General features: G+C 40.1%; 1 protein-coding gene across 1 annotated transcript in view; it reads right to left on the reverse strand.

Moving 5' to 3' along the window:
• slc44a5b (solute carrier family 44 member 5b) overlaps positions 1 to 25,715 on the reverse strand; it is a 44,648-nt gene that overhangs the window by 5,466 nt on the left and 13,467 nt on the right. Inside the window, exons 2-21 of the mRNA XM_085348852.1 lie at positions 21,528 to 21,576; positions 15,586 to 15,659; positions 13,497 to 13,581; positions 13,131 to 13,215; positions 12,884 to 12,997; positions 10,719 to 10,779; positions 10,494 to 10,617; positions 10,278 to 10,322; positions 7,360 to 7,443; positions 5,850 to 5,962; positions 5,442 to 5,573; positions 4,732 to 4,831; positions 4,554 to 4,646; positions 3,172 to 3,259; positions 2,070 to 2,332; positions 1,868 to 1,962; positions 1,662 to 1,765; positions 1,473 to 1,546; positions 922 to 992; positions 400 to 488 (exon numbers count right to left, since the gene is read on the reverse strand). Coding sequence (XP_085204978.1) covers positions 400 to 488; positions 922 to 992; positions 1,473 to 1,546; positions 1,662 to 1,765; positions 1,868 to 1,962; positions 2,070 to 2,332; positions 3,172 to 3,259; positions 4,554 to 4,646; positions 4,732 to 4,831; positions 5,442 to 5,573; positions 5,850 to 5,962; positions 7,360 to 7,443; positions 10,278 to 10,322; positions 10,494 to 10,617; positions 10,719 to 10,779; positions 12,884 to 12,997; positions 13,131 to 13,215; positions 13,497 to 13,581; positions 15,586 to 15,659; positions 21,528 to 21,576 — 1,943 coding nt within the window. The remainder of the gene's footprint in view (positions 1 to 399; positions 489 to 921; positions 993 to 1,472; positions 1,547 to 1,661; positions 1,766 to 1,867; positions 1,963 to 2,069; positions 2,333 to 3,171; positions 3,260 to 4,553; positions 4,647 to 4,731; positions 4,832 to 5,441; positions 5,574 to 5,849; positions 5,963 to 7,359; positions 7,444 to 10,277; positions 10,323 to 10,493; positions 10,618 to 10,718; positions 10,780 to 12,883; positions 12,998 to 13,130; positions 13,216 to 13,496; positions 13,582 to 15,585; positions 15,660 to 21,527; positions 21,577 to 25,715) is intronic.

A 25,715-nucleotide genomic window follows, 5' to 3' on the forward strand; every position in this document is an offset into this window, starting at 1 on the left:
GCACTGTATCGAACGGTTCAATATCGATATGAGTATCGTTGCACCCCTAGTTAATAACATTGTTGCTGTTTTTTTCAACCATGGAAATAATTCTGCCAGCAGTGAACTCTGATAGATTTATTTGTATATGATCCAGGGTTACTGAGGCCATTAAACTGCCTGCTAGTAAGTAGTTGAATTACTTGTGAGCCTCTGAAAATTGGGTACTATGTACCTAAATAAGATAAAACAAACAACAAACACATTTTTGTTAAACCCCATGAATAAAGGTAAAACTTTACATTTCAATCACATATTGATTGTTTGATTTTTTGACAGAAAAAGTCTGTCATTGTCCAAATACTAACTATATTCATCACAGTATAATCATATTCTCATTGTAGATTTTTAATTCCTTACCAATAGAGGGACCCAAATGTAATTTAGTGATGGCACCTCCTCTTGAAAAAACGGTATTTTACGCGAGAAGAAGAAAAATGCAAGAATGCCTGAAAAAAAAAAAATCTGATTTAGTAACAAGCAAATATATATTTTCTTACATCATTTGAAATAAACAAAAATTGTCAAATCCTCATCGGCTTTAAAGCAGATTAAACACGAGTGGGTGGAACTTGAAACAAGGGTCTCATGATATACTGAAGGTTTACAATAAAGGACCTGCAGATATAAAAAGCTGCTGAAACAAAACAAGTGGTTAGGCCACGCAATAAGTCCTTTCAAACACTGCAAGTATAAATTAGAGTAACTTCTAGAATCAAGGTTTACGTTTAATATATAAGCTCTTATAAAATGAAGTAAAATCAAGGTCCTCCAAATTCATGTCAGCCACCTACTGGGATGTAAGTGTCAACTTATAATGATGCAAATTAAATAAGTAAATAAAGAGCTTATTGCATGCATCCAAATAAAAGATAAACTCACCAACACTTCCTGAAATAAGCAGTTTTCCCAAGAACAGCAGAAAGTCGGTCACCTTGTCCAGGACGGCCACCCTGCCGGGAGGAAGACAACGTGAGTAAATGGACTGGTTCCTATTATAGTGCCTCTCACCTCCAGCTGAGCACCCTCATTCACCCAACATTTACATTCATACTCCAATGGACACATCAGAGAGCAACTTGTATCTTGCCCAAGGATATTTGGCATGCACACGGGAGCAGCCAGGGATCGAACTACCAACCTTCCAATTAGATGACCTGCTCTACCTCCTGAGTTACAGCCAACCTCAAGTTGAGGTAGAAGAGAAACACAAACAGCAGAGATACAAACTCCCGTGCATTACGTCAACTGAAACTGCCCCATTATTTCACAAACATGATGACAGTAAATATACTTCTTTGTTTTTTTGCCCGTATCTGTTACGTTCTGGCATTTTTTATGGTAAAGAAGAAGCTTTACCACCTCAGCAGCATCTGTACTCTGCTGAGGGTTTTTTTAGCCATGTGGCTCTAAAACATTTAACTGGGACTTACCGAACAACATTCCTCATTAAGAGGAAGAAAGCGTCCTTGGAGGAGGTGCAGAAGTTCTTCCCATATATTGCCATCTGTTGGTGAGAAGCAGTGAGTGCTGGGTTGCGGGTAGTTAAGCACCGAAGCTGGACCAATTAACAGCTGCTAACAGATGTCTGCAATAAATGAGTGTTACTAGAAATTACTCACCATAATGAATGCGTTTCTGTTTAGAAACTTGATAAAATGTTCCAGGCACCAGAAGCAGCATTTGAGGCAGCAGAGCAAGAATCGAGCGCAGGCATTTTGAGAAACTGGATAAAAATCAGGAATATAAATAAATATCATCAACAAAAAGTCATTTGAAACAATCAGTAATAAATTAGTAAGAGGCCTCGAAGGGTTTCCAAGCTTGCCTTTCAGTTTGTGATCCAGGTACTCGAGAACAATTCGGATCATCTGCACCACAGAAAGGATTAGCGACCCAAAGGCCAGAGAACCTGTGTGATAACTGTGCCACAAGAATGGAGAATATTAAATGAAAACATTTTCCTCACGTTCTTACTTTCACGTTTCAGCGTCTTAGTGGATTTGCGCTTGTTTTGGGACTGTACTCACCGTATAGCTCTGCTAAAGGAGGAGTAGAGGGGGCAGGCAGGGATGTCTTTTGGCTTCTTCAGGGCCCAGTAGTAGGAAGCAAAGGCCCCGGCCAGGGTGCACTGGCCCAGGGCGATGGTAAAGTTGACCAGCCAGAGGAACACAAAGAGGTTACACAGATGGAAAACTAAGATGTAGCGATGGTACAGACTCTCCCCACCGTAGAAGGCGAACATACACTGTGACCCGGGGCACACCTTGGTAATGTTGGTCTTACTGAAGGTCTGAAATAAAGCAGCAGATTAGATCTTGATGCGCTGTCAGATAGAAATAACAGGATTCTGTTTGTCACCATAATCAAGATACTTTTCTCTTCTTGTCTTTCCTGCCTCTACCTTGAATATAAATTATTTCCACATGAATAGCTTTAAGGGAATCCTTGAATATTCATCTGTTTACATGCTCAAATTACTTGTTGGCTGATAAATAACATCAAATCAAAATCAAATCACTTTTTATTGTCACATCACATGTGCAGGCACACTGGCACAGCACATGCGAGTGAAATTCTTGTGTGCGAGCCCCACAAGCAACAGAGATGTGCAAACACAACAACACAAACGAGCAAAATACAAGAATGGCCAACCTGAAACTAATAAATATATGTACAATATATAATAGTGTATGCATTTCTGGATGTGTATACTAAATATTTTCCTACGTGTGTGTGTGTGTGTGTGTGTGTGTATACACATTTTTACAAATTAAATAGTAAAAAAATAAAATAAAATAATAATAATAATAATAAAATATATAAAATATACAGAGTTGAATATGTGCAAAACAAGTGGCATTTATATACAGTGTGGAGTGCATCTGTCAGATAAATGTTTGTTGCTGCCAGCCACTAATTGAACTCGATTTACATCGGAACATCTAATGTATTTACATTAAGACATTTTATTAATTAGACATAAAGCAGCTATTACACCTAATTTGACTAATTACACTTTACTGCTGAGAACGAATCCGATCAAGAGATGTTTTTCATGCCAAGTGATGGAGAAATTACACGGTAACTAAACATTTTCAGTAATAAACTGTAAGGGAGCATAGGGCTAACCTGTGGATTGCATGTGAGGTTTGCATACATGCATTTATCATCAGCAGGTGTGACCTTGTAGACTGCGTTACCCGATGATGCTAAGAAGCTGAGGGTAAACTAGTTAAAGGAAAAATTCAACACTCAAGAATCAGTGAGTTAAAGAACATGTAGTTGGACTTCCTTGACTGCTTCACTTACTTGTTACAGACTCACGGGCCATTTCATTAGGTACACCTGTTCGACTGATTGTTCACACAAATATCTAATCAGCAAATCACAAAGAAGCAACTAAGTGCTGAACATCTCTGGGTGAAAATGCTGATGTCAAAGGTCATAGGAGAAAGGCCAGACTGCTTCGATCTGATAGGAAGGGAAGAGTAACATAAACAACCACAATCATTCTTATCAAGGTACGCAGATCAGCATCTCCGAACGCACAAGATATCGAAACTTGAAACAGACGGCCAAAACAGACGCTACTCCTGTAAGCTAAAAAACACTGATGCAGCATAAGTTCACCAAAATTGGACAACAGAAGATTAAAAAAATGTTCCCTGGTCTGATGAGTTTCAGCTGGGAAAATTGGATGGTACAGTCAGAATTTAGCATAAACAATATGAATGATGGCATGGACGTTCTTGCCTTAATTCACTGGTTCAGGATGGTGATGGTGGTGTAATCGTGTGGAGGATACTTTCGGCTGTTTAGCAACAACCACTTCCATCATCATGTCAAAAAATAATCTCAAATTAGTTTCCTGAACATGACAATGAGTTCAGTATACTCAAACAGCCTCCACGGTTACCAGATCTATCCAACACAGCACCCGTGGGACGTGGTAGAACGGGACCTTTGCATCCTAGACGTGCAGCCGACAAATGCGCAACAACTGTGTAATGCTGTTGGGACAACATGGACCAAAATTAATATTTTCAGCACCTTGTTGATGCCATTAAGAACTGAGGCAGTTATGAAAGTAACAGAGAGTCCAACCTTGTGATAACAAGGTGTACCTAGCAAAGTCACCTGTGAGCATATGCAACAACCAATCCATGCAGAGGTCTGACTTACCTGTGCCTGGTTCTAGAAGACTTTTTCCTCTCCACTGTTGCTGAATGCACGCTCAAAGGGAACTACTAGCTTTCTCTCTAATACTGTAGTCTTTACTTTACTATTTCAAGTGTCCTGAGATAAATTATGCTGTGGCACAACATCAAAAAACCTGAATTTAACCTGTTTAATCTAACAGCTTTACTGATATTACACATTATCCTGTGGATGATTCTAATTAACATGCTGCAATTCGTCTGTAGTAAAAAACAGATTGCTTCAAGGCAGCTCAACTCCTTTAATTCTCTACACGAAACTCTGCTTCAGTTTGTCAGTATTTGGAAGGATACACTGCTGTGACAGCCCAATAAGCGATGCAGATGGCCAGAAGGAAAAAGGTGATGACAGGGTAGAAGAGGGTGGACATGATGTAGCCGATTGCCCTGAAAAACCCCCAAGAAAAACATTAAATTCATGAAAAAGAGCAAAACGCACTGTTTAATTATCAGAAGCAGGATCCATACTCACTTGCTTCCCTCCTTCAGTAATGCAATAGCGATGCGCAGCCTCGACCTCAGAAATATCAGCATTATCACAATGACGGCTTCAGTCACAGAGAGCAAGATCACTGCAAAATAAAGGTCGAGTCAACAGCAGCGTAACAAATATGCTTTTAGATATTCAGAAAGTGCTCGCTCAAAATGAGCACATGAGTCATGGCTAAAAAGCGCTGGTTAGATCACAGCGGCCTTGAATACTAATTTCTGATCAGGTCATCTGTGAGTCCAAGTCAGTTTGTGCCAGATGTAAAGCAGTTCCCTCTGGGTGCTGACAGTGAGTGACCTTGACCTTTGATCATCCAAATCTAATCAGTTCAAACGAGTTCAAATGGACATCTGTGCCAAATTTAAATAAATTCCCACAAGGAGGTCAAGAGACTTCCTTTCCACAAGAACAGGATGTCTGTAAGTACAGAACAACATACCAACCTGACACGACAGCAAAGGTTGGGATTACACGCATAAAAGATTGAAACAGTCCCAGTGCAAGCATCTAAATCAAAAATATTTGCTATAATCACAGTTTTGAAAAGCTCACCAAGACAAACAATGTCACAATTTCTGTTTGGTTTGTGAGGAATTAACAGCAGTAATACATACAACCAGGAAACTGCCGTGCACGTAAAGCAGAAACCAGCGTTACAGTAAGTGCTGCTTTGCTAGTGGATGACAACTTACTGAAGATGAGCCACGTCTGGCTTTGCTGAAGATAAATGCTGAAGTCTGTGTGGAAGCCAAGGTCAGTGATGGTGACATTGGAGCCTGGCTTCCTGCTCAGGTTGCTGTATTCCCAGTAACAGTGCCAAATGCCTGAGAGAGAATGAAAGAGTGAAGATGATCTACTAGCCATGACTGCTCACAGCACATCTGGTGGGAAAGGCTCAGGTAAAAGAATTTCTTTCAACGTCTGTGAAGGTTCTCAGTCATCCAGGTCATCGTAGTCTAAGGAGCTTGGAAAGAAAAGCGTCTGGACCTCTTTAAGTTGCTTGAAAACGTTTCACCTTCAGTTCATTCACTTCATTGTTTTTTACACTTGGACTAAATACACAGCAAGCCACATGACTACAAGTGTTTCTGCATCCTCACCGTATCCCACTGCAACGATGACACCAAAGATGACGAGCCACAGTAGCACACCAGCAGTGTAGCGCAGCAGCAAGATGAAGAGCAGACTGACCACCATGGTTATCACCAGACCTCTGCAACACCACAAACAAAACAAAAAACAATATCAAGTCTTTGAAAACGCTCCGTGTCCACACCAGTGTTTTCAGTCGTTTTCAGAGTTGTGCGTCCACATTGAAGCGGCTGAAAATGCTTACGCTCCAGTCCTATGCATTCAATTCAATTCAATTTTATTTACATAGCAGTCGCCTCAAGGCGCTTTGCGCATGCGTGAAATGCAAGAAGATTCGGATTTCTGTCTGCCGCTTATTTACTTTCGGGCTCTTTGAAATGTCGCGGCAAAATGAGCTGGAGTTGTTGCTGCGAGTAACACAAAAGTACAAAGTTGCAAAAGCGAGTGAGAATTAAAGAATTTGAAGAAAAGCTGGAGCATTTACAAACTGATATTAATCTTTAACAGGGCTGTCAAAACTGAGAGCAAACAAAACAACCACTGCCCTCTGCTATCGTAGTTTAATGGGTCACATGACTGCATCACATGACTAAAATGTGTCATCGTTTTCGAAAAGGCTCCTGGTTCGCTGTCACACTGGGACGGGAAAACGGTGTTTTCAAATGTATCCGCTTTGGAGAGCGTTTTCAAAACGCTGCGTTTGCCTTGAACGAAAACGGCGTCTCAGCGTGGACGGGAGGACAAAACGGGGAGAAAAAGATGCGCTTTCAAACGAAAACGTATTAGTGTGGACGAAGCCTTAGTTAAAAGCATCTCAGAGCCTCGATTTCATCTTTGGTGTCAAGTGTTGTGACTGCAATGTGTTTGTGACGCTGCTGTTTAGAAACTAATCTCAGGCAGTAGTCCTGAAAACAGTCAAACTGCTGTTACAATCAGTGTCTCCAGGACCAACAAGCTCTGAAAACAGGAATAAAACATCCCTGAGTTGTTTGGGTGTTCTGACCAGCATGAAGCATGTTGGTGCATTATGATTTAGCTTTGCTGCCTCTGGCTCTGGACAGTTTCAAGAATTCTCTGTCATATCACAGCAAATCCACTGATCCGGTCAAAAATGTCAGGAAGCTGATGTGAGACTGGTGAACAAATGTGCAAAACACGTATGAGAAATAACCTCTGCTACAGGTGACACAACAAATGTCTGAGGCCTGGATGTACGTCATACAACAGAATATAAGATCTATCAGTTTCTATTTGTTAAAGGATTTATATTATTAAAGTATATCCACCGTTTTTAGTGGATCACAAGTTTGGTTGTTCTAATAACAAACCAAACAACTTCCTCTTTAAACATGACTGCAAATAATAGTTGACACTGGATTGATGGGTTAAAAGATCACAAACAGCAGGAGCATCTTCATCAAAGTAATAATGTGAACACTTTCATAATCTCATCAATGAATCAGAGATTTTTCTCTTCATATGAATTTAATCACTAAAATGAGGAAAGGCCATTCTTACACGAGGATCCAGATCCAGGAGTTTGCATAATCTTCGAAGATCTTCATGCCGACTTCTTTGGCATTCAGCAGACTGGCGATACCTCTGTGGTTCAGTAAAAAGGTGAAATGGAAAAAATAGGAGGAAGAGGAGTAGACAGAAAGTGATTAAACAGCACAGGGATGCACTTTGGTGGATTTAGGCCAATGCCGCTTAGTTCACAAGGACTTCTCAAAAACGTTTTGACAGCCGATTGATCTCTACTGCTTTCATCATGGAACAGAGACAGCTATAGCTCTAAAATGCTTTCGATAATGTCAGTTGTAAGAGCTGCTCAAGTTCCATATCAAAGAGCCACAAAACAAGTAGAGTTACAGAAGCAGTACTGGCAGCTATTACAGCAGGGTGGGAAATAGTGATGGGTCGTTCGCGAACGAAATGGCTCTTAGAGCCGGCTCTTTGACGTGAACGACGCGAGCCGGCTCCTTATCGCGAGCCGTCACGTGTGTTTTTTTTTTTTTTTTTCTTTCTCTCACCCTCTCTCTCGCACTTTTTTTCTGCTTCACTCAGCATGCGAGCCTTGTGCTTTACGCTGGGCAGAGGGGGGAGGGGCAGTAGTTAAACTCAGTAGCACAGGAACAGATCCAGAGGGGGAGAGAGAGAAAGAGAGCCAGGGACAACAACGTCACATTAGAAAGGTATAGTAATCATCCACAACTATTTTCAGTTGCAGATGATAAAGGATTCAGAAAATTTATTCATGCAGGTCCATTTGACAGAGAATGTGCATGTTTCTTTTTGTTTTCATATTTTAATTTATATTTAATTGTGTTGTGGTTTGCAGTGTTTTGTGTTGTTTCACTTTAAATTTGTAAAAGGAAAAAGCTGAAAATTTAAATAGTTAAAAGTTGAAATGTGAATAGTTGATTTTTGTATTATATGATTTATTTATTACATTTTATGTGGAGTGAATAAATAAAAGTATTTTTACGGTGGCCCCTAGAGATAAAGCACATACAAACTTCAAATCACGTACAAACTCGGAAGCATGTACAAACTCCAAAACACGTAAAAACTCTAAAACACGTAAAAACACGTACAAACTCCAAAACACGTAAAAACTCCAAAACACGTAAAAACACATACAAACTCCAAAACACGTAAAAACTCAGAAGCACATAAAAACTCAAAACACGTACAAAAGACAACAGAAGTGCTCCAGGATGCTGGGGGCAGTGTTGAACTTTTGTTACCGAGTGGCTACACAAGCCAGCAAGTACCAATGACTGGATTTGTTGTGTGGTAGTAACAGGTAAATGAACATTTTTTTTTTAAATTATTTGAATATATATGAGTGCCTGTGTATAAATACACAAACAATACACACATGCTTTCAATTGTGTAATTTAAGTGATCTAGTAGCTCTGCTTTGGAAGTTCAGTTCATGCTAGAAATGTGTCTTGGAGTTTGTACGTGTTTTGTCTCTAGGGACCACCGCATATATTTATATATAAACATATATAAATAAAACCACTTTTTTTACGTTAGTAATTCCTTTTGTGCATAATTTTATAATACTGTTAATAATAAATAAATTAAAGCAACAAAACAACCTGAAGAGCCGGTTCGGAGCCGAAAGAGCCGGCTCTTTTTAGTGAGCCGAACCGAAAGAGCCGGTTCTCTAAAAAGAGCCGGAAATCCCATCACTAGTGGGAAATAGTATAGAAGTGAATATCATTCAGACGAGCACTTTGTGGTAAAGCAAATAGTAATGGATGTGTTAGATCAGGAGCCACATTTTCATCTCCACAGTAATAACATAAATGCTTCAGATAGTAAACGTCACAGACTCAGTATTATCTTTTTTTAAGTAATCTCCACTGAAGATGTTCTGGTTTAAAACCCACACAGAGTTTTTGTTGAATATCAGAATTCAAACAGAACAGGAATCAGAAATTTTGCACCGGTAGGTGTGGATGTGAGTTTGTTTCTCGGTGTTAGCGTGTCCAGGGCATACCACACCAGTGTAAGCTGGGATAGACCTCAGGTCCCCGTCACTCTAACTCAGATAAGCACAAAAGAAGATGCCTGTTTATTTCACAGGAAAGCTCGCCTTCTGGGTTCATTAAATAGCTCCACTTGTCATTAAACACTTGGAGAGTATTTAAACTACAAAACTGGCAGCAAAGTCAGAATATGATTACTGAAAAGTTTACTGTAGAAGTGACTCAGGTATATCTTGAAATTGGCGAGACATAGAGGGCAAGATAACATTGCTGTGGGACAAACAGGATGCCAGCATCAATTCTAAATCTTACTGTCTAATTAAGGTCACTGTTCAGTGTCCACACATACAAGAGTTTGGAGAGCAAAACTAATGACCACCAGGGGGCAGCACAGCACTCTCCAATTTACTTCACACAGAAGGTAGAGGCGATGACTTGATGTTTTGAGGTATTAACTTGCCCTATTTTGCATCTAATGCCACAAACAAAAATATAGTTATGTATTCTTATGGATAAACAGCAGGTTAGTCTATATAAAGCAACTGGCTACAGCAGAAGCAAAGTTAAAAAGCTGAAATAAATCATTTTTAACCCTTTCTACTTTATGTTGGCGGTTACTTGGCTAAAGAAAAAGCATCAAGTTATATTATTCAAGGTAGATTACTGCAGCCATACAAATCATGTATGATCATGATATCAGCTCACTGGTTTAAATACATGATTTTTGAAGTTTGCTGCCTCTGCCCTTTTACATGCTGATAACATATAGATATATACATACATACAAAGCAGCTAAGCTTGTAGAGACCCATAACATTGGCTCAGGCTGTTGAGTTTGTAGGTAAGCTTTATTTTCATGCAATAAGCATGCAGATGACTTTGAATGTGACTGAGCACATTCATGGGCATCAGTAAAATGCCCACTGGTCCTACCCTGTTATTTCTGTCCAGATCTCTCTGGGTGCAGAGTCGGCATCCCTACAGACAGTATAACAGTTTAAAAACACTTTATTCTAGAGGGGATTTTTAAAAAGTAGTTTCATTGTTTGTTTTGTTTGCCAAATCGTAATCTGTGATTCTCCTACTGCTAAAAATGAACCCGTTAAACAAGTAGGGCAAAGACTGGTGTTGCAGGGGAGCAGATCTTACTTGGCAGCATCTTTGAGATCGTCGACACTTCTCTTGTTATTTTCACCGTCTTTGAAGATGGTCTGATTGGCTACAGTTAAAATCCCATTTCTTCTAATGAAATCAGGGAAGCACCGCTGAAGGACTGAAACACATTTGTAGATATTTTTGTTGTATTTACCCTCTTGGCAGAACAAACAGTAAGTTATTGAGGCAATGTATTTAGAGTTGCTCGGATTCACTTACAAGGTCTGCTTGGCACAATCATAGACGGGCAGTCTTCATCTCGTATGACTTCTCTGACTGACTGAAAGGGAACAGAAGAGATAATGATTCAAAGAGCTGAAAACAAGTGATTTTCCCTGAGCGTTCACTCCTCGCAGCCTTTATTACAAAGACAGAAAAGAACTTCTTCTCTATTAAACTTTGTGATCTTGTTTTGTTTGAATCTGTCGTGCCTGCTTGAGTATTTAAAAAAATCTTGTATGTTTCTCTTTCAAGTCCTGCAATGAAATGTCCAACTGAAAATGCACCATAAATAAATTCAATTTAAAAATACTTATGCAAGTTACAATAATTATCATTAATCTAAAAAATAAAAACGTATCTAAAGTAAACTAAACACACAACTGACAGATTTTACAGACAGATGTAACAGAGTTTGTCATACTTAGTGATGACGTGGAAAGCGGAAACTATGATTCAATTCAGACAGTCTGAGCTGTAAAGTGCTCCCACACAACACCTCACTTTCATGCACCATAACGCCAGCGTCACTGCCACCGAACTGCTGCCAGCTGACGGAACAGGGCTGTGATAAGCATGAGTGGCTGCTAGCTCACCTCCGCCCATCTCGCGAAGCTCACTCCAAATGTGCTCTTCGTTATTAGAAAGACTAAAACTGATTAAATCGTTTCAAAAATGTTCTAGATAAAAAAGAAAAGGTCCAAAGAGCTCTGAAAAATTTGGAGTAGTTCTGTGTTAAAGTCACGAGTCAAGTGTCAGGCCTAAAAAAATATCTAAGAAATAGGAACAAATATCCAACAAAGTCCTGAAAGGAACTGAGAGATGCACCTGACCATTCCACAGTGTGTCTGTGAAACATAGTGGAGGCTCAGTCATGCTGTGGTGTTGAGGGTCTTGTTCAAATTCTGAACATAGAGAAGTACCATCAGATGGTGATCCTTCATGTAGTGCCATCCGAAAAGTGTCAGATTGACGGCGACTTCATTTTCAGCATGACAATATTCCCAAACAGTAGTGCAGTACAAGCATTCCTGGATATAAAAACACAACGGACCACTGTCAGCCATGGATTGGCCTCCTCAGAGCTCGGACCTCAACAGTATTGAAGCCGTGTGGAATCATCTCGACAGAGAACAGAACAAAAGGCAGCAACATCCAAAGAAGAGCTTTGAATGTCCTTCAAGAATCCTGGAGAACTGTTCCTGAAGACTACTTGAAGAAAGCTTGGGATCAGGTGGTATTTAAGAATAAAGGTGCAGATACCAAATACTGACTTTCAAGCCTGTTAGGCTACGTTCACACTGCAGGCGAAAGCGCATCAAATCCGATTTTTTTGACCCTATGCGACCCATCTATCCGATCATGGTGTGACAGTGTGAACGGCACAAATCCGATATTTTCAAATCCGATCTGAGTCACTTTCGTATGTGGTGCTGAATCCGATACATATCCGATGTTTTAGAAAGCGACTGCTGTTTGATGGTCATGTCGCATTAAATTACGTCACTGACACAAGACAGACGCTAATTATCAGCGCCAGAGAAGCGCCTGAGAAGACATTGCGAACGCTTCCTGGCCATCCAGCGTAGATGTCAGTGAAACTGTTGGGAACGTTGGAGAAACGTGAACATTTTATTTGTTCTGTATAATCTGCAGATTCTGACAGAAATCTGCAGCTATCCTTTGCAGCACCGCTCCTCTAAAGCAGCAATAAGGATCATTATTAGGTTATTTACATTATTATGTAAATAACAAAATAACTTAAAGTAAAAATTGGGAAACGTAAAGTCTGAAGTCTTTATATTAAGGCCATCAGTCAAACAATATTGTTTGGTCTGGGTCTAAACAGAGCGCGTTCACACTAGAGCGCGTTTGCTGTCGCATTTTATTTGTCGTGTGAACACGCAGACAAAAAAAACCGGATTTGATCAAAAGATCGGAATTGAGCATTAAGACCTGCGGTGTGAACGTAGCCTAAGATACTCGTATACACTCTTTTTATATTTATTTTTGCACGTGTCATTAAGTAACTGCACATATTTCCCAGCTAAGTGTCCAATGTATTGTACATGAGCTGGTCTCAAAGCAGCGATGATTTAACACAATCTCACACTTCCATCGAGTTTGCAAAAAAACAAAATGCCCCGTTACCCTCCATCTCTCACCTTACTGCCAATCTCGAAGCCTGGCTTGCAGAATTGCTTGTAATATTCCCAGTTTTTGGTATTCATTGCATCCAGGAGAGTGGCAAATCTGTCAGGGCACTTCGAGACGCAGAGCTGAGGAAGGCAACACATCGTCTTAATGAGAGCGCCCATCAATCTTGCATAATCGTGCGTGGCGAAAAAGTTGGAGAGAGACATCAAGCACTGTACACAGAGCTACAAAACGGGGCTTCGTTCAATCTCCTACCTGGGTTGTAGGGCACTGGAGGTTAATTAAAACTGCAGGATTGGCACATTTCAGCATGTTGAAGTAGAATAATATGGCTTTGTTTCTGTGAAGACAAAAGATGAAGACAAAAAAGGGGAGTCAGATTAGACAGATCCAAAAGTCCATTACTGTGCAATGTTTTATCAGCCAGCATGGAGGTGCTCACACTCACAGTGTGCTGTGCAATAAAACTTGCCAGGATTAATCAAGAATCATCTCAGTGTACTGAATGGTAGACAATGGCTATTGTTCATGTAAAGATAACAACATAATGCTGACAGACAAATTGGACAACATAATTATTCCACTGTAAACAATTTAAGAAGAAGACAGTTTTCCACTCACGCATTGGGGGTGTTCTGCTGGCCACAGAACTGACCGCGGCTGTCTGTTGGATAGACGACCTTCCTGGGGTCACCGTGAATCCAGGCTGAAACGACACCAACAGAGCTTTTCATTTCAGGTGCTTGGATTTTAAAATCTGCACAATCATCCCCCAAATCATACTCAAACTGGTCTACCTGCTGAAGAACATGAGGCCACTGGCCAGCCCATCACCCCAGTTCAGACTGTCTGTATTCCTAAATGACCAATACTAACATTTTCAGACATCTACTTTACTTTGAATATAACTAAGAAAATGATCTGCTGATAAAAACCAAAAGACACACATTAGCATTCAGATACAGCTGTAACAAAACGAAACCTCTGCACTATATCAATAACATTTGTGCCTAATGCCAAGGTCATGCATGTTAAAAAGCAACCAAAACAATTAAGAATACAAAAATGCTAATTTATTTAAGCAAGGGTATGAATAGTAATTAAGAAGAAACACAACAAAAGACAAAGAAATCAATCCTTTAATTTGTTCTGTTCTTTTTCTCTAGATAGGACGGTGGCAACCCTAAAAATCAATTTTCTGAGCAATGCTTGTGTTTCATTAATTTAGCCAAGCTAAACAACACAGTGTTAAAGCCTTTCACCTTGCCAGTCAATGAGGGACTGTGCTGAATGTGAGGCAGCACAATTAAGATGCTCTACAAGTCACAACAAGGAGGATGAAACTGCAAAGGATGAAGGCAGAAGGCCACATTCTTTAGGTGACTGCAGACATGTTGCGTGCGGAGTCATACACGTCGCTCTTTTTAAAATTATTTGGAAACAGGAAGTCCTTTCCAATTACTGAAACATGAATCAACTGGCAGTAAGCTGGCAAGATAAAGCCCAGTTTAGTGACAGCACTGGGACTTTCCCCAACTTTGTAACACGTGTGTTACACGTGTTACAAAGAGAGAAGAGATGCATTAACGTGCTGGTCAGTGAGTAAAGAAAGAAAGGTCAAATATATCCAACTTCTTCTACTTATCATGAGAAACTCCCATTCTTTGAAATGAGATTCTAGAAATTCTGACCAGGTCAACTAAAAAAAAAACAACAAAGTGCTGACAATTGAAGTTTTTTTGTGGTATATTACTGTCAAACAAAACCTCAGAGCGTAGACGCTGCTACCACAAGGTAAAACACTTCCAAGGTGGAAGACGGTCAAATTTTAGAAAGTCAACAGAACCTTCAGAACTATGCTAATTAAGTGCTGAAGTCATTCCTGGGATATTTTGGTCCTAAAGGTGCTCTACTGGATCGAACACAGTGGACTAATTTTCATTTTCAAGAAACCAGTTTCAGATGATTTGAGCCTTGTGGCATGGCACATAACAATGTAGTTTCATTGTTAGCAGCAGCACTCAGGTTGGTTGTGGCATTTGAAATAATGCTCCGCTGGTACTATGGGTGCCAAAAAAAGATCCTGGTTGAAGCAGTCTGGCCATTTTTCTCTGACCTCTGATATCAACAAGGGACTTTCAGCCAAAGAACTGCTGCTCTCTGGATATTTTCTCTTTTTCTCTAAACGTTAGAGATGGTTGGGTTGCGAAATCCCAGCAATTCAGCAGTTCCTGAAATACTCAGACCAGCATGTCAAACACAAAGTGACTTAAATCACCTTTATTCTCCCTTCTGATGCTCAGTTTAAACTTTAGCAAGTCGTCTTTGTCTGCATCCCTAAATGCATTCAGTTGCTGCCGTATGATTGGCTGACTAGACATTTGCATTAAGGAGCAACTAATGAAGCATCCGGTGAGTGTATATTGAACAGCTTTGGTCAAGCAGTAAAGTTGTTTGATATACTACAAGTGTAGCTGGAGTTTTGACCTCTTCAGACAAAACCTCACAGGCAGAGCACACGATTTGCATTCACCTTTCCTTTTTATACCATCAGCCATATGGTGCGCTTTAAACTACCTGCAAGGACAGGGTATCAAAGAAATTCATTTTTCTGCGCCACAGCCACACATACCTCATCATCGTGTGTACACGTTTGTGTGTCATTAAGAAAGTTTGTGTGATGTAATCACTGGCAACCTGTCAAACTCACCCACAGTACCCAGAGCGATGTATCCAAGGATGACAATGACAAAGATAACACAGCAAACCACATCAGTGCAGCTCCTGGAAACAGAAGAAGGATGTGGGAACAGTGTGTGACGCAGGAATCCAAGATTACGAGTGGAAAACAGTGGAAATCAGTAATATATGCAAATATATTTAGTAAAGTGTCCCCAGGGGGAATATGAAATTAGCTTCACCTCACAGAGAGAAAGAATGCATAGTGTGTGTTGACAATGTAATTGCTATTGTATGGTAACGGAGTTTTAGCTCAGTACTTTACTTCCAGAGACGAGTAAGTGTCATCTGTGTTTTCAGAGAACCTGCAGTGGAGCTCTACTGACTTCCTGATGAGACTCTGAATGCCTCTCAGGGTTAACTGACCCGCAGCCACAGAGACCGTTATTTGAAGTTTCCACTCTCACTTCAGCAGCCTTAGTCTGCTAGTTTAAAACTGCATCTCAGAGTCTTTCTCCCTCTGAGTCTTTATTCACCGTCTCAGTGTTTCCCAAATAACAAGCTTCCTCCCCCCCGCCCCGACTTCCTTTTAAAAAAATGCTGTCCATCCAGCCTGTTTTCAGAACCTCTTAGTGCCAGCCTCAGCCATGAATGAAGCCAAGTTTAATCTACCGTGCCCAGCAGTACCATACATGCATAACCTCCCCTTTACACCATATGGTAATGAAATTGACTTGAGACCCTCATCTCCTCTGGATTTCAAAGCCAAGGTCAAAGGAGGCCTAAACTCAGAGAAGTGCAGTGTTTCCTCTGTGTGCTTCTTTGAACAAGTGAACTGTCCTTGTTTTGTATGCAGCATGGTTACACGGTTGTTTACAGGCACTACTGCTCTTCAGCCTCCAAACACTACTTCACAATTACCAAGCAGGCAGTAAGATGTACGCCACTGATGTACAGACATAATACACAACGTGGAGGAACCCATGGAGACAGGGAGAGTAGCTTAAATAGACAGTAATGTGTTTACAGTGAGTGAAGTAAACTGAATGCATTTTTAAGGAAACAAGCAAAACTATTTAGACTGTATGCTTAGCTCAGACTCTGAGATTTAGACTCTGCTGTTTAATTTAAGCTTGGATTGCAAAGGATTTAGGACTGTTTTCAAGTACAGTAAGTAGATCATTTTTATAGCCCTGCATTAATAACTGCGGTAAAGCTCGCAATCTGTCTTAGCAGCGGTGGTAGCTTGCTGAAAACAGAGGGCAGGAAATCTCTTCTGTCCCAGCAAGGCAGCCTATACTCATTGTTTGCGGTTTTAAAACGACTTTATTATCATCTCTTTGATCTGACCTGCACTAAGACTGCAGATAATTGCGAACACAAAACGTGATTTAGCCACTCAAAACCTGGACGTGCTTTTAAAGATGGCTTTACCGTATCTGGTTTCACATCCAAGATCAATACTTTGATTATGGAGTGATAGAAACTGTTACAATTTGTAACAATTTTCTGGCATTTTGTAGATGAGACAATGAATTCAGAGAGTGACTTGACTGAGAGATTTATCTGATGATTTAAATAGACACTTGGCACTTGTGAAATATTTTGAGGTGTAAACCATTTTCTGGAAGCACTGCAATTATTTTTTGGAGATAAGAGAGGAACAAAGGCAACTGAAGTGGGCACAGTTCTCCCAAGTGAACACAGCGGCAGTTTTACACTGACAGTGGGTATGCGGTGTACACAGACAACCTGCTACACTACCAGCAAAACAGTTGCTGAGATTGTGCATGTTATTAACAAAGGGAGGCAAGAGAGTATCGTTTCATTTAATTCAAAAAAGAGCTGTCAGTGTTGCTATGGCAATTATTGAATCCCTCTCTATCCTCCAGCTGGTAAATAAGTTAGCTATCACTCAGTCACACATCCTGTTTGATGAACTGGGAAGATATGAGGGCTGGGAGTCTTAAGCTGAAATCGCTTCATCGTCACACTGACTGATACTCTGCAGGAGCCAAGGTGACACAGATGGCAGAAGTGCCACAGAATAGCGTGGGTGCCATTGTGGTGTGAATCTGCCAGACTGTCCCTCCTTTGTAACAGACATTTACAGGAAGGAGGGCAGATCTTCACACAAAAGGGATATTTCACATGGTCATGAGAGCCATTAGGGACAAATTTCCAAGTGAACAGTATTCCTGACAAACATTAGGCCCAGTTCGGGCGAAGAGAAAGAATCGGAAGCAAAGTTTAACGGCACACTTATTGAAGGGGTAATTATAGAAAGGACTACATTAGAGTGGTGGAGATGTGACAATGACTGGATCTTTGACTCTTATAGGCAAATAAAATTAGCACTACAGCAAGCCCACTCCTGTGTAGCTTGCAGAGGACTGCTCAATCAACAGATATGGTTACTTCATTTAGGCTTTGAGCTTACATGAAAACAAGGCGACCACAGAGTTGGTTCTCTTCCAGTTCTCATTAAGAAAAGCCTTTGGGCCACAGAAACATCAAAGTATCCTTGGTGCCTTCACCCACCAGTAGCGGAGAAATGGGCTGGAGAGGGTGGGATAAAGAGGCACAGGAGAACTGGAACATGCCTCCGCAGCAGCGTGCCAGTCTGACGTTGGACATAAAAGAAGTAAAAACCTACATTATCTCTGAAAATGACTAATTCAAGAAAAGCCTACAGTGACACCCTCAAGGAGTTTTGCTTCATTGCAAAATCCCACCTGTCATTGTAATAAAAAAACGTTTTCTTACAATCTAATTTATCAGGTTGAGGAAGGATAAAGATACTACTAATATCAAATCTTTTTCATCAGATTTACAGCCACGTGAAGAAGAAAGTATGGCCTTTTTACATGTTTATGTATCAGGACGTAATAAAAAGAATCTTGTTCTTGCAGGTTATATAATCAAGTAAGTACAACCTCTGATGAATAACAACAAATTACATTTTTATTTACTTAACCCGTAAAGGCCCCCCCCCCACACACACTTTAAAGCGTCTTGCTTTAAAATGACATGCCCAACGTGACCTGACTTTTTCTCTGCAATTACAAACTCTGTGTAAAATATCTTGGTGTCAAAATAAAGCTAGCACTTCATCACAGGTGTAAGCATCACAGCAGATGCCACTGTGTCAAACTAACTGAGGATAAAACAGAAAAATATAAAGGAGTTTTTCCTGGTCTGGTCTTTTATAGCACATGACACCCTTGAAAATGTGCTGCGGCAGATCAAAAAATAATTGTCTTATAACAATATGAATCAACATATGGACAAAGCTTGATGCTGCTGAAATGAAGCAGAGAAAGTTGCTCAGGCTTTATTAGAAACACAGCTTTGCAAAATTTGGCATAATTTGTGAAAGTCAACATTTCTTTGGTATTGAATAGCAGAAATTAGGCTTTCTTGTCAGAGTCACTTTTGGGGGAAAAACAGGTGGTAAAAATGGTAGACTGGTGCGTAATAAGCTAGCGAATAATGCAGAAAATAGAGATTTCTGATGTAAATCTGGTCTCAAAGCACACTGAGTGATAGAGCTATGCAGGAAATAAGACAGCAAAAGTAAGAGGGAATTCATGACAATGTCTTTCAAACATGAAGCATAGTTTTCGTCTTCTTTTGCTGCTGGTTCAGTGAACTCTGGAATGAAAGTGACGAAACTTGCAGTTTCTGAATCTGTCAGATGTCGGCTTTTGTCCGTGCTGTCGGGTAAACGGGGGATGTTTACCTGCTCTTTAATTGTTAGCTGTTTTAGCTGTTTGATGTTGTTGAAATGGTTTTGTGAGCTTTTAGCTGAGATTCTGATGAATAGTTAACAAAAACGCAGAAGCCCTATGTGAAAATTTAAATAGTATATTAAATATCAAATGTCAGTTCACCAGCAAGCGTGACCGCCTCTATAAAAACAGACGTTTTAGAATTTTTCAGGTCTGGATTTTGAAGTTAATATAAACACAATGTCAAGAAGGAAAGTGTCAGCAATGACCTTAAAGTGGCTACTGCTGCTGCCCATTATTTTGGAAGGACATGTCCAAACAATTTCAAGTCTATGATTCTTCCTGTACAATGGAACACATTCAAGACAGTTGCCAGTAATTTCACCTCAACATCAGACTGTGCTCAGAGAAATTGCAACCCACCCCCCCAAAAAACCCCAAGAGCTACATCTCAGACTCTACAAGCATTAGCAGAAACTTATTAGCAGCTCTTGACAGTACAATTAGAAAAAAGACTGGATAAGTATGGCTTGTTTGGAAGAGCTGCCAGGAGAAAACCTATTCTCTCTACAAAATACATGGCAGTATAGCTTAGGTTTGCTAAGTTGCATCTAAATTACCTATTAGATTTCTGGAACAACGTCTTTTGGACATTTGGCAAAACCCAAACATAACATCTCAGCACTAAAACCAACTATCAGCATGGCGGTTTAGGCTTGTTTTGATTGAGTCAACTTCCACTGTATATCAGAGTATTCTAGAGTCAAAAGTGAAGCTGTCCATCTGTCCAGTGACTAACACTTGGCTGAAACTCGGTCACGTAGCAGGACAATCATACGGTGGCCCTGAGAGGCCAAACCGACTGCAACTTAAGAAAACACCAGCAATAAGAAAAACGCTGCAAAAGCACACAAAACACAACGGAAATAGGAGAAACAGATTTCCAAAAGCACAAGGGAAGTGTTTCTGGGGAGACAATAACCTGACGGACCAGTTGCAGGAACCAAAATATGCTAAGAAATGCGCTGGGAAACACTTAAAAGAAGTGGAGGATCTATTGGTTTTGTGAGGAAAGAAAAGATGAGAGATAAGTGTGTTAGCCTATGAGATTAAAACACACTTACCTAGCATGTTTTGGTTCGTCGGGTTATTGTCTCCCCAGAAACACTTCCCTTGTGCTTTTGGAAATCTGTTTTTCCTTTTTCTGTTTTGTTTTTTACTATTTCCTTTGTGTTTTGTGTGCTTTTGCAGCGTTTTTCTTATTGCTGGTGTTTTCTTAAGTTGCAGTCCGTTTGGCCTCTCAGGGCCACCGTACAATCATCCCAAGCACAACAGAAAATCTGCAACAGAATGACTGAAGAGCAAAGAATCAAGGTGTCACACTGGCCCGGTCAAAGTCCAGACCTCAACCTAACTGAAATGTTATGGCAGGAGCTTAAGAAAGTTGTGCATAAACAAATGCCTTCAAACTGTAAAGAAGAGCAGGTCTAAATGATCCACAATGATGTGAGAAACCGATAAAGTCTGACAAAACAAATACTCCAACTTACTGCTGCTAAAGGTGGTTGTGCAAGCTACTGAATCATAGGGCACACTTATTTTTTCCGCACACATGTAATTTGTCAGACAGTGGCTACTACAGATATAAGCAGTGTCAAGCTCAGTATTTGCTATCACTTTGCTAGCTGAAAAAAGTAAATAAGAGCCTCGGTGCATTGTTGTATAATGCTAACACTTAGTAATGTGGACATTTTGTTACAGCCTGGAGACAGAGTACTCGTTATCATGAAATCTCTTGTGTGTACGTCTGTTTCGTGTGTGTCTGGCTGGCTGCTAATGTGTGTCATTGGGTTAACTCCAGCCACCAGCTTGACTTATGGCCATTGATCTGTGTGGTGGAGTGTAGAGATCTGCCAGCACTCAGGCCTCAGTCTTTATTAATGTAGCATGACAAATAATCAATCTGTCAGCCTCAAACAGCAGTGTGCGCCAAAAAAATGATACAGTGAGCAAACTCAATACACATGTAAGAAGTCAGATGTTTGGAAGGTCAGTTCATCAAAATAAAAAAATGCATATTACACTAAAAAGTTGTATCGGTGTCTTCTGTTTCCAGTCTTACACAATCCAGGTGAATAAAAATTAGCTTCTTGTTATAAACTATCGAATGAGGGTGATGTTACAATGTCTCAAAGTGTGTCTGTAAATGTATTTTACACAGTAGTCTGAGGATGCTGAGTACCTGTTCTGAACAGGCCCTCTGAAGTTCGGGTCAAACTTGCGAGGTTCACCTATAAGACAAAAAACAGTGCAGACAAATTAGTAACAATACTGTGGAGCGATCAAACGAAGCAGCTATTCATTGACAGAGTTAGCAAACAGTGCACAGAGATAATGCCACAGCAAAACAGACAAAATATTCTTTAAGTCAGATGACCATTTTTATGACGCTTCTGCTTTTGAGCAAAAACGTAGAGCAAAAAGAAACATTACAAGAGCAGGATCATTTTGCTAAAAATCTGTGAAAACACTTTATTACAGCACAGGCGATGAAAATGTTCACCTGCTGTGGCATTCAAACGGTCAGCACCAACTAACTAGGTCATTTCACAGTGCAAGTTTCCTAGCAAATCTGGCAGAGTGGGAGCAGTACAGTAAGGCAGCACTACAGTAAAGGCCAAAACAATATGAACAGGGAAGTATAATAAATCATCTTAACGAGTCTTAATCCTAGCAGCTTATTTGGGTCATACTGAGGCTTCCCCATTTGACCCAACTTGAAACTGAAGCACAGTTGCAGCACTATTTGTCACCCATACTCTGACTTGTATGTGAAACAGATGCAACTGCATTTATCATCGGTTGCTTCTTTGGTCTATAAGTAGCCTGCACCCTGAAACTAATTATGACGTGTTGCTGAGGACCTATTAATCATCACACATGGAGTGCAATATCTGTAAGCAGCTGGGGCAGACTTAGGGGCATCACGAGTGGGCCTATTTCCCATCTGCCTTTTTCCCAGGCTGATCCTGTCCAGACGTATGAGCCAGTTTTGCTTCTGAAAGTGTGAGGAATGAGTACACTGTACATAGCAAATACATATTATTCAGCCTGTTCTTAATGTACTGTACTATTTTAGAACACCCACAACCGCCTCCCCCCCCAAAAAAAAAATTCACACAAAAAAAAAATCATGTTCGTATCCACTAAAAAGACCAGAAATCAATACATCTCCACAAAGAGCATTGTCAGTTTGATTTTGTTTGGTTAAAAACATTTACTGTATAGTAATGTTGCATTTTAGTAATCAAACTGCAAAGTATAGCGTGCTTTCTGCTCTCCTGAACAAGGGAACTCAACCGTTAGAGCACAGAAAGTAAGTTACTGCATTTTCTGTAGCTCTTATTTATTTGTCATTACTGTTGAAAAAAACCTGCATTCATCACTTAAATGAAAAAAGGAAAGGGAAGGTATGTTTGCATTAAATGCTAGTTCTATTATCAGGCGAAAATACAAACCTTAGGCCTAAAATGTGCTCCCTGTAAGTATAACATCAAGATAATCGCTTTCGTCTGATGTGGCTTTTTACCTGAAAAACTGGAACAATCGCGGCTGAAGAACGCAGGACACAGACAGTGAAATCGAAATAAAGTCTTTAATTATTTGCAGAGAAGAAGTCAAAGAAGGTAAACAATACAGGGGCAGACAAAAAGGCAAGATGTCCAGGGTGTTGGTGCAACTCACTGGGCCGAGCATGCGACACATATGGTGTAAAGCTTTTGCGTTGGGCCAATAAAGTCTGAAGAAAAGTTCCAAAATAACAAACAAAAAAAGTCACAAGATGAGAAAATCCAAGAAAACACAAATAACAAATGAAACAATAAACAGGATAAACTAGAAAACAAGAGGATAAGCACAAGCACACAGCTAGAAAGCTTAACAAGGAGAGTAATGACGACGGGGCAAACAATCACAAACGGGTCAAAACAGGAAGTAAAATTATCAAAAGTATAAGCAGGTGAAGAGTTACAAAATAAAACAGGAAGTGACTTAACAGAAACCTAACATCAAAAAACAAAAAATTAACACAATGAGAGCGCCCAGCTGAACATTGAAGGCCAAAGTTAATTCATCTCTGCCATCGAGCATGAGTTACTGCAGAGGTTAATGTGAAATGAACAAAAGCATTGGCTCAACTTTCTTTCAGTGGACTGTGTACACTTGTGCATTTTTAGAATTACATATTCCTCTATAGTCCGTTTACTACTGTTCATGAAATGTTCAGTTTATCTTTAACCAACCTGTATCACGTCCGTCTTTCAGTAAAGCCCAGAAGCTGCTCCTCACAAACTGCCAGATTACATTACGGATCCCAAAGTGAGTGTTTTACCACTCTTGAAAAAGTGTCTGGCGTAGTGTTATTCCTATGTGGTGTGACAAGAGGGATTTCTAAAGCCAATAAACTTCTTTTTACAGCGAAAAAACCCCTAAACTTCCAACAAGCACCGAGTAGCTACGACGTAATGGGAAACTCACAGAGAAACTCGCGGATTCTTCCACTGACCGCGGCACACCTGCACCAGGGTAAACCTCCGCCTACCGCAGTCCTGCTTTACAGGTGAAAATAGAGCAACAGGACCGCTGAGTCTTTGACTTTATTTATTTTCTGCTGTGTTTTACTTGCATCTATTTGAAAGACTGAGTGTAAACACAAAAAATATTTTATTTTATGTGCTGGAATGTGCAGAAAATAGGTTTAAATGTTAAACTAATTTCTTCCAGTCAGAGAATGTTGCATATAATTAAATCTTTGCTTGATGCATAAAGTTAAAAGATTAAAACTAATAAAACAAGTTTTAAAAAGGGACTTTTCCATTTGATTACATTTTGTATGATGGATTATGCAGAAAAAGTAGAATTGGGCTGAAAGATCTATCACTTTATCACCTATTCAGGTTGTAAACCGTGTTTTTAAAAAGTAACTAAGTAATTAATTACTTTTGAAAATAAGTAATCAGTAAAGTAACGGGATTACTTTTTTGGGGAAGTAATCAGTAATTAGTTACTGATTACTTTTTTCAAGTAACTTGACCAACACTGTCCACAGCACGAGACAGTGAACCACACCAGCATCTGAAGTATAACGACCCCAACCAGCCTGGCTACTGTGTGAGACTGGCCTCCACAAATAATTTAGCTGCCAAGTACTTTATGTCAGACAAAGAGAGAAGCAACTATAATCCTCTTTATCTGCACCTACAGTCAGGTAGACTGCAGTGGACTGCCGTGTGCACCAGTAGTCCTTGTTTTTCTCGGTAGCCACATAAACCCGTTCACCACCTGCTGCAGGTTCTGTTGGGTGTAGCCCAAAGATACAGATACAGATAAGAATAAGGCAGTGTGCAGTCTGATTCTCTGAATACTGAATACTAGGGCGACCTTGTTTGTCTGCCTGTGAAGAAACTGTAGACAGTAAGGGCCCAGTTAGCTGGTTAGCAGCCAATGAACATTGAAAAGCTTGTTCAAGTGTAAACCTAAGGCAGACGATGCTGCTCTTTCAAATGGATGTGATGAAATAAAAGAAAAATGCTAAAGTAGGTCAACAAATATATTTGGGTGGTCGTTAATATAACTGTAAAATCTTTGTTTGGGGAAACACTTCCCTATAACAGCATCATTTCATCTCATTAACATAATATTTCAACCAATTAGACTATTAGACAAGGCAACTATTAGTAAGAATACAGATTTTATTTTAATATTACAAAAGTCCGTCTCCACAGTGCTGGAACTATTGCGGTGGAAACAGGTTAGTCCATATGGTGAGTGGAGCTGAATAACACTGGGATCAAGGAGAGTCAGTGGTGAGAAGACAGATTGTGGTGCAATAAATGTCAGGGGGCACAGTTTTTTCCAGGTTTTTCACAGCAGAGGGACCAAGTGGTCTGGCACTGGTTAAAACCCAAAACTGCCAAAACAATGCTGCAACAGGAACTTAAAATCAATCCTTTGATTTTTCTGAAAGTCGACAGAGCCCCTTATAATCCCGTGTGCCTTATGTATGAACTCTGGTTGTGTTTACTGACCTCGAAACAATTTTATGTGCACGGCGCTCGAAAATCTGTCAAATGTTTTAGTTCGACTTTGCGAAGCTACGAAGCCGCACCGCTTGATGGATTGTCGGAGCATTACGGCTATCGTAGGCGGAGCCTCGCGGAGTGATACGTACTGTGCTTCAACATAATGTTACTGTATTGTGTGTGTATAAGCTCTTTTTAAGTTTTGTGGATATTATACATGGTTACGCTGAGGATGTGTCGGCCAGTTTCCACTGGAAACGCCTTTTGGTTAAACTGTCAGCAAGGAATTTGCATTTGCACTGTTAATTTTTATATAACTTTAATGCACATAAAAAACAGCTGCTTGTTTA

The sequence above is a fragment of the Diplotaxodon limnothrissa genome, linkage group LG23 (assembly GCF_057381915.1).
Source record: "Diplotaxodon limnothrissa isolate DT_005_m linkage group LG23, D_limnothrissa_male_GT1.1, whole genome shotgun sequence".
In the NCBI taxonomy this organism is placed as follows: Eukaryota; Metazoa; Chordata; class Actinopteri; order Cichliformes; family Cichlidae; genus Diplotaxodon; species Diplotaxodon limnothrissa.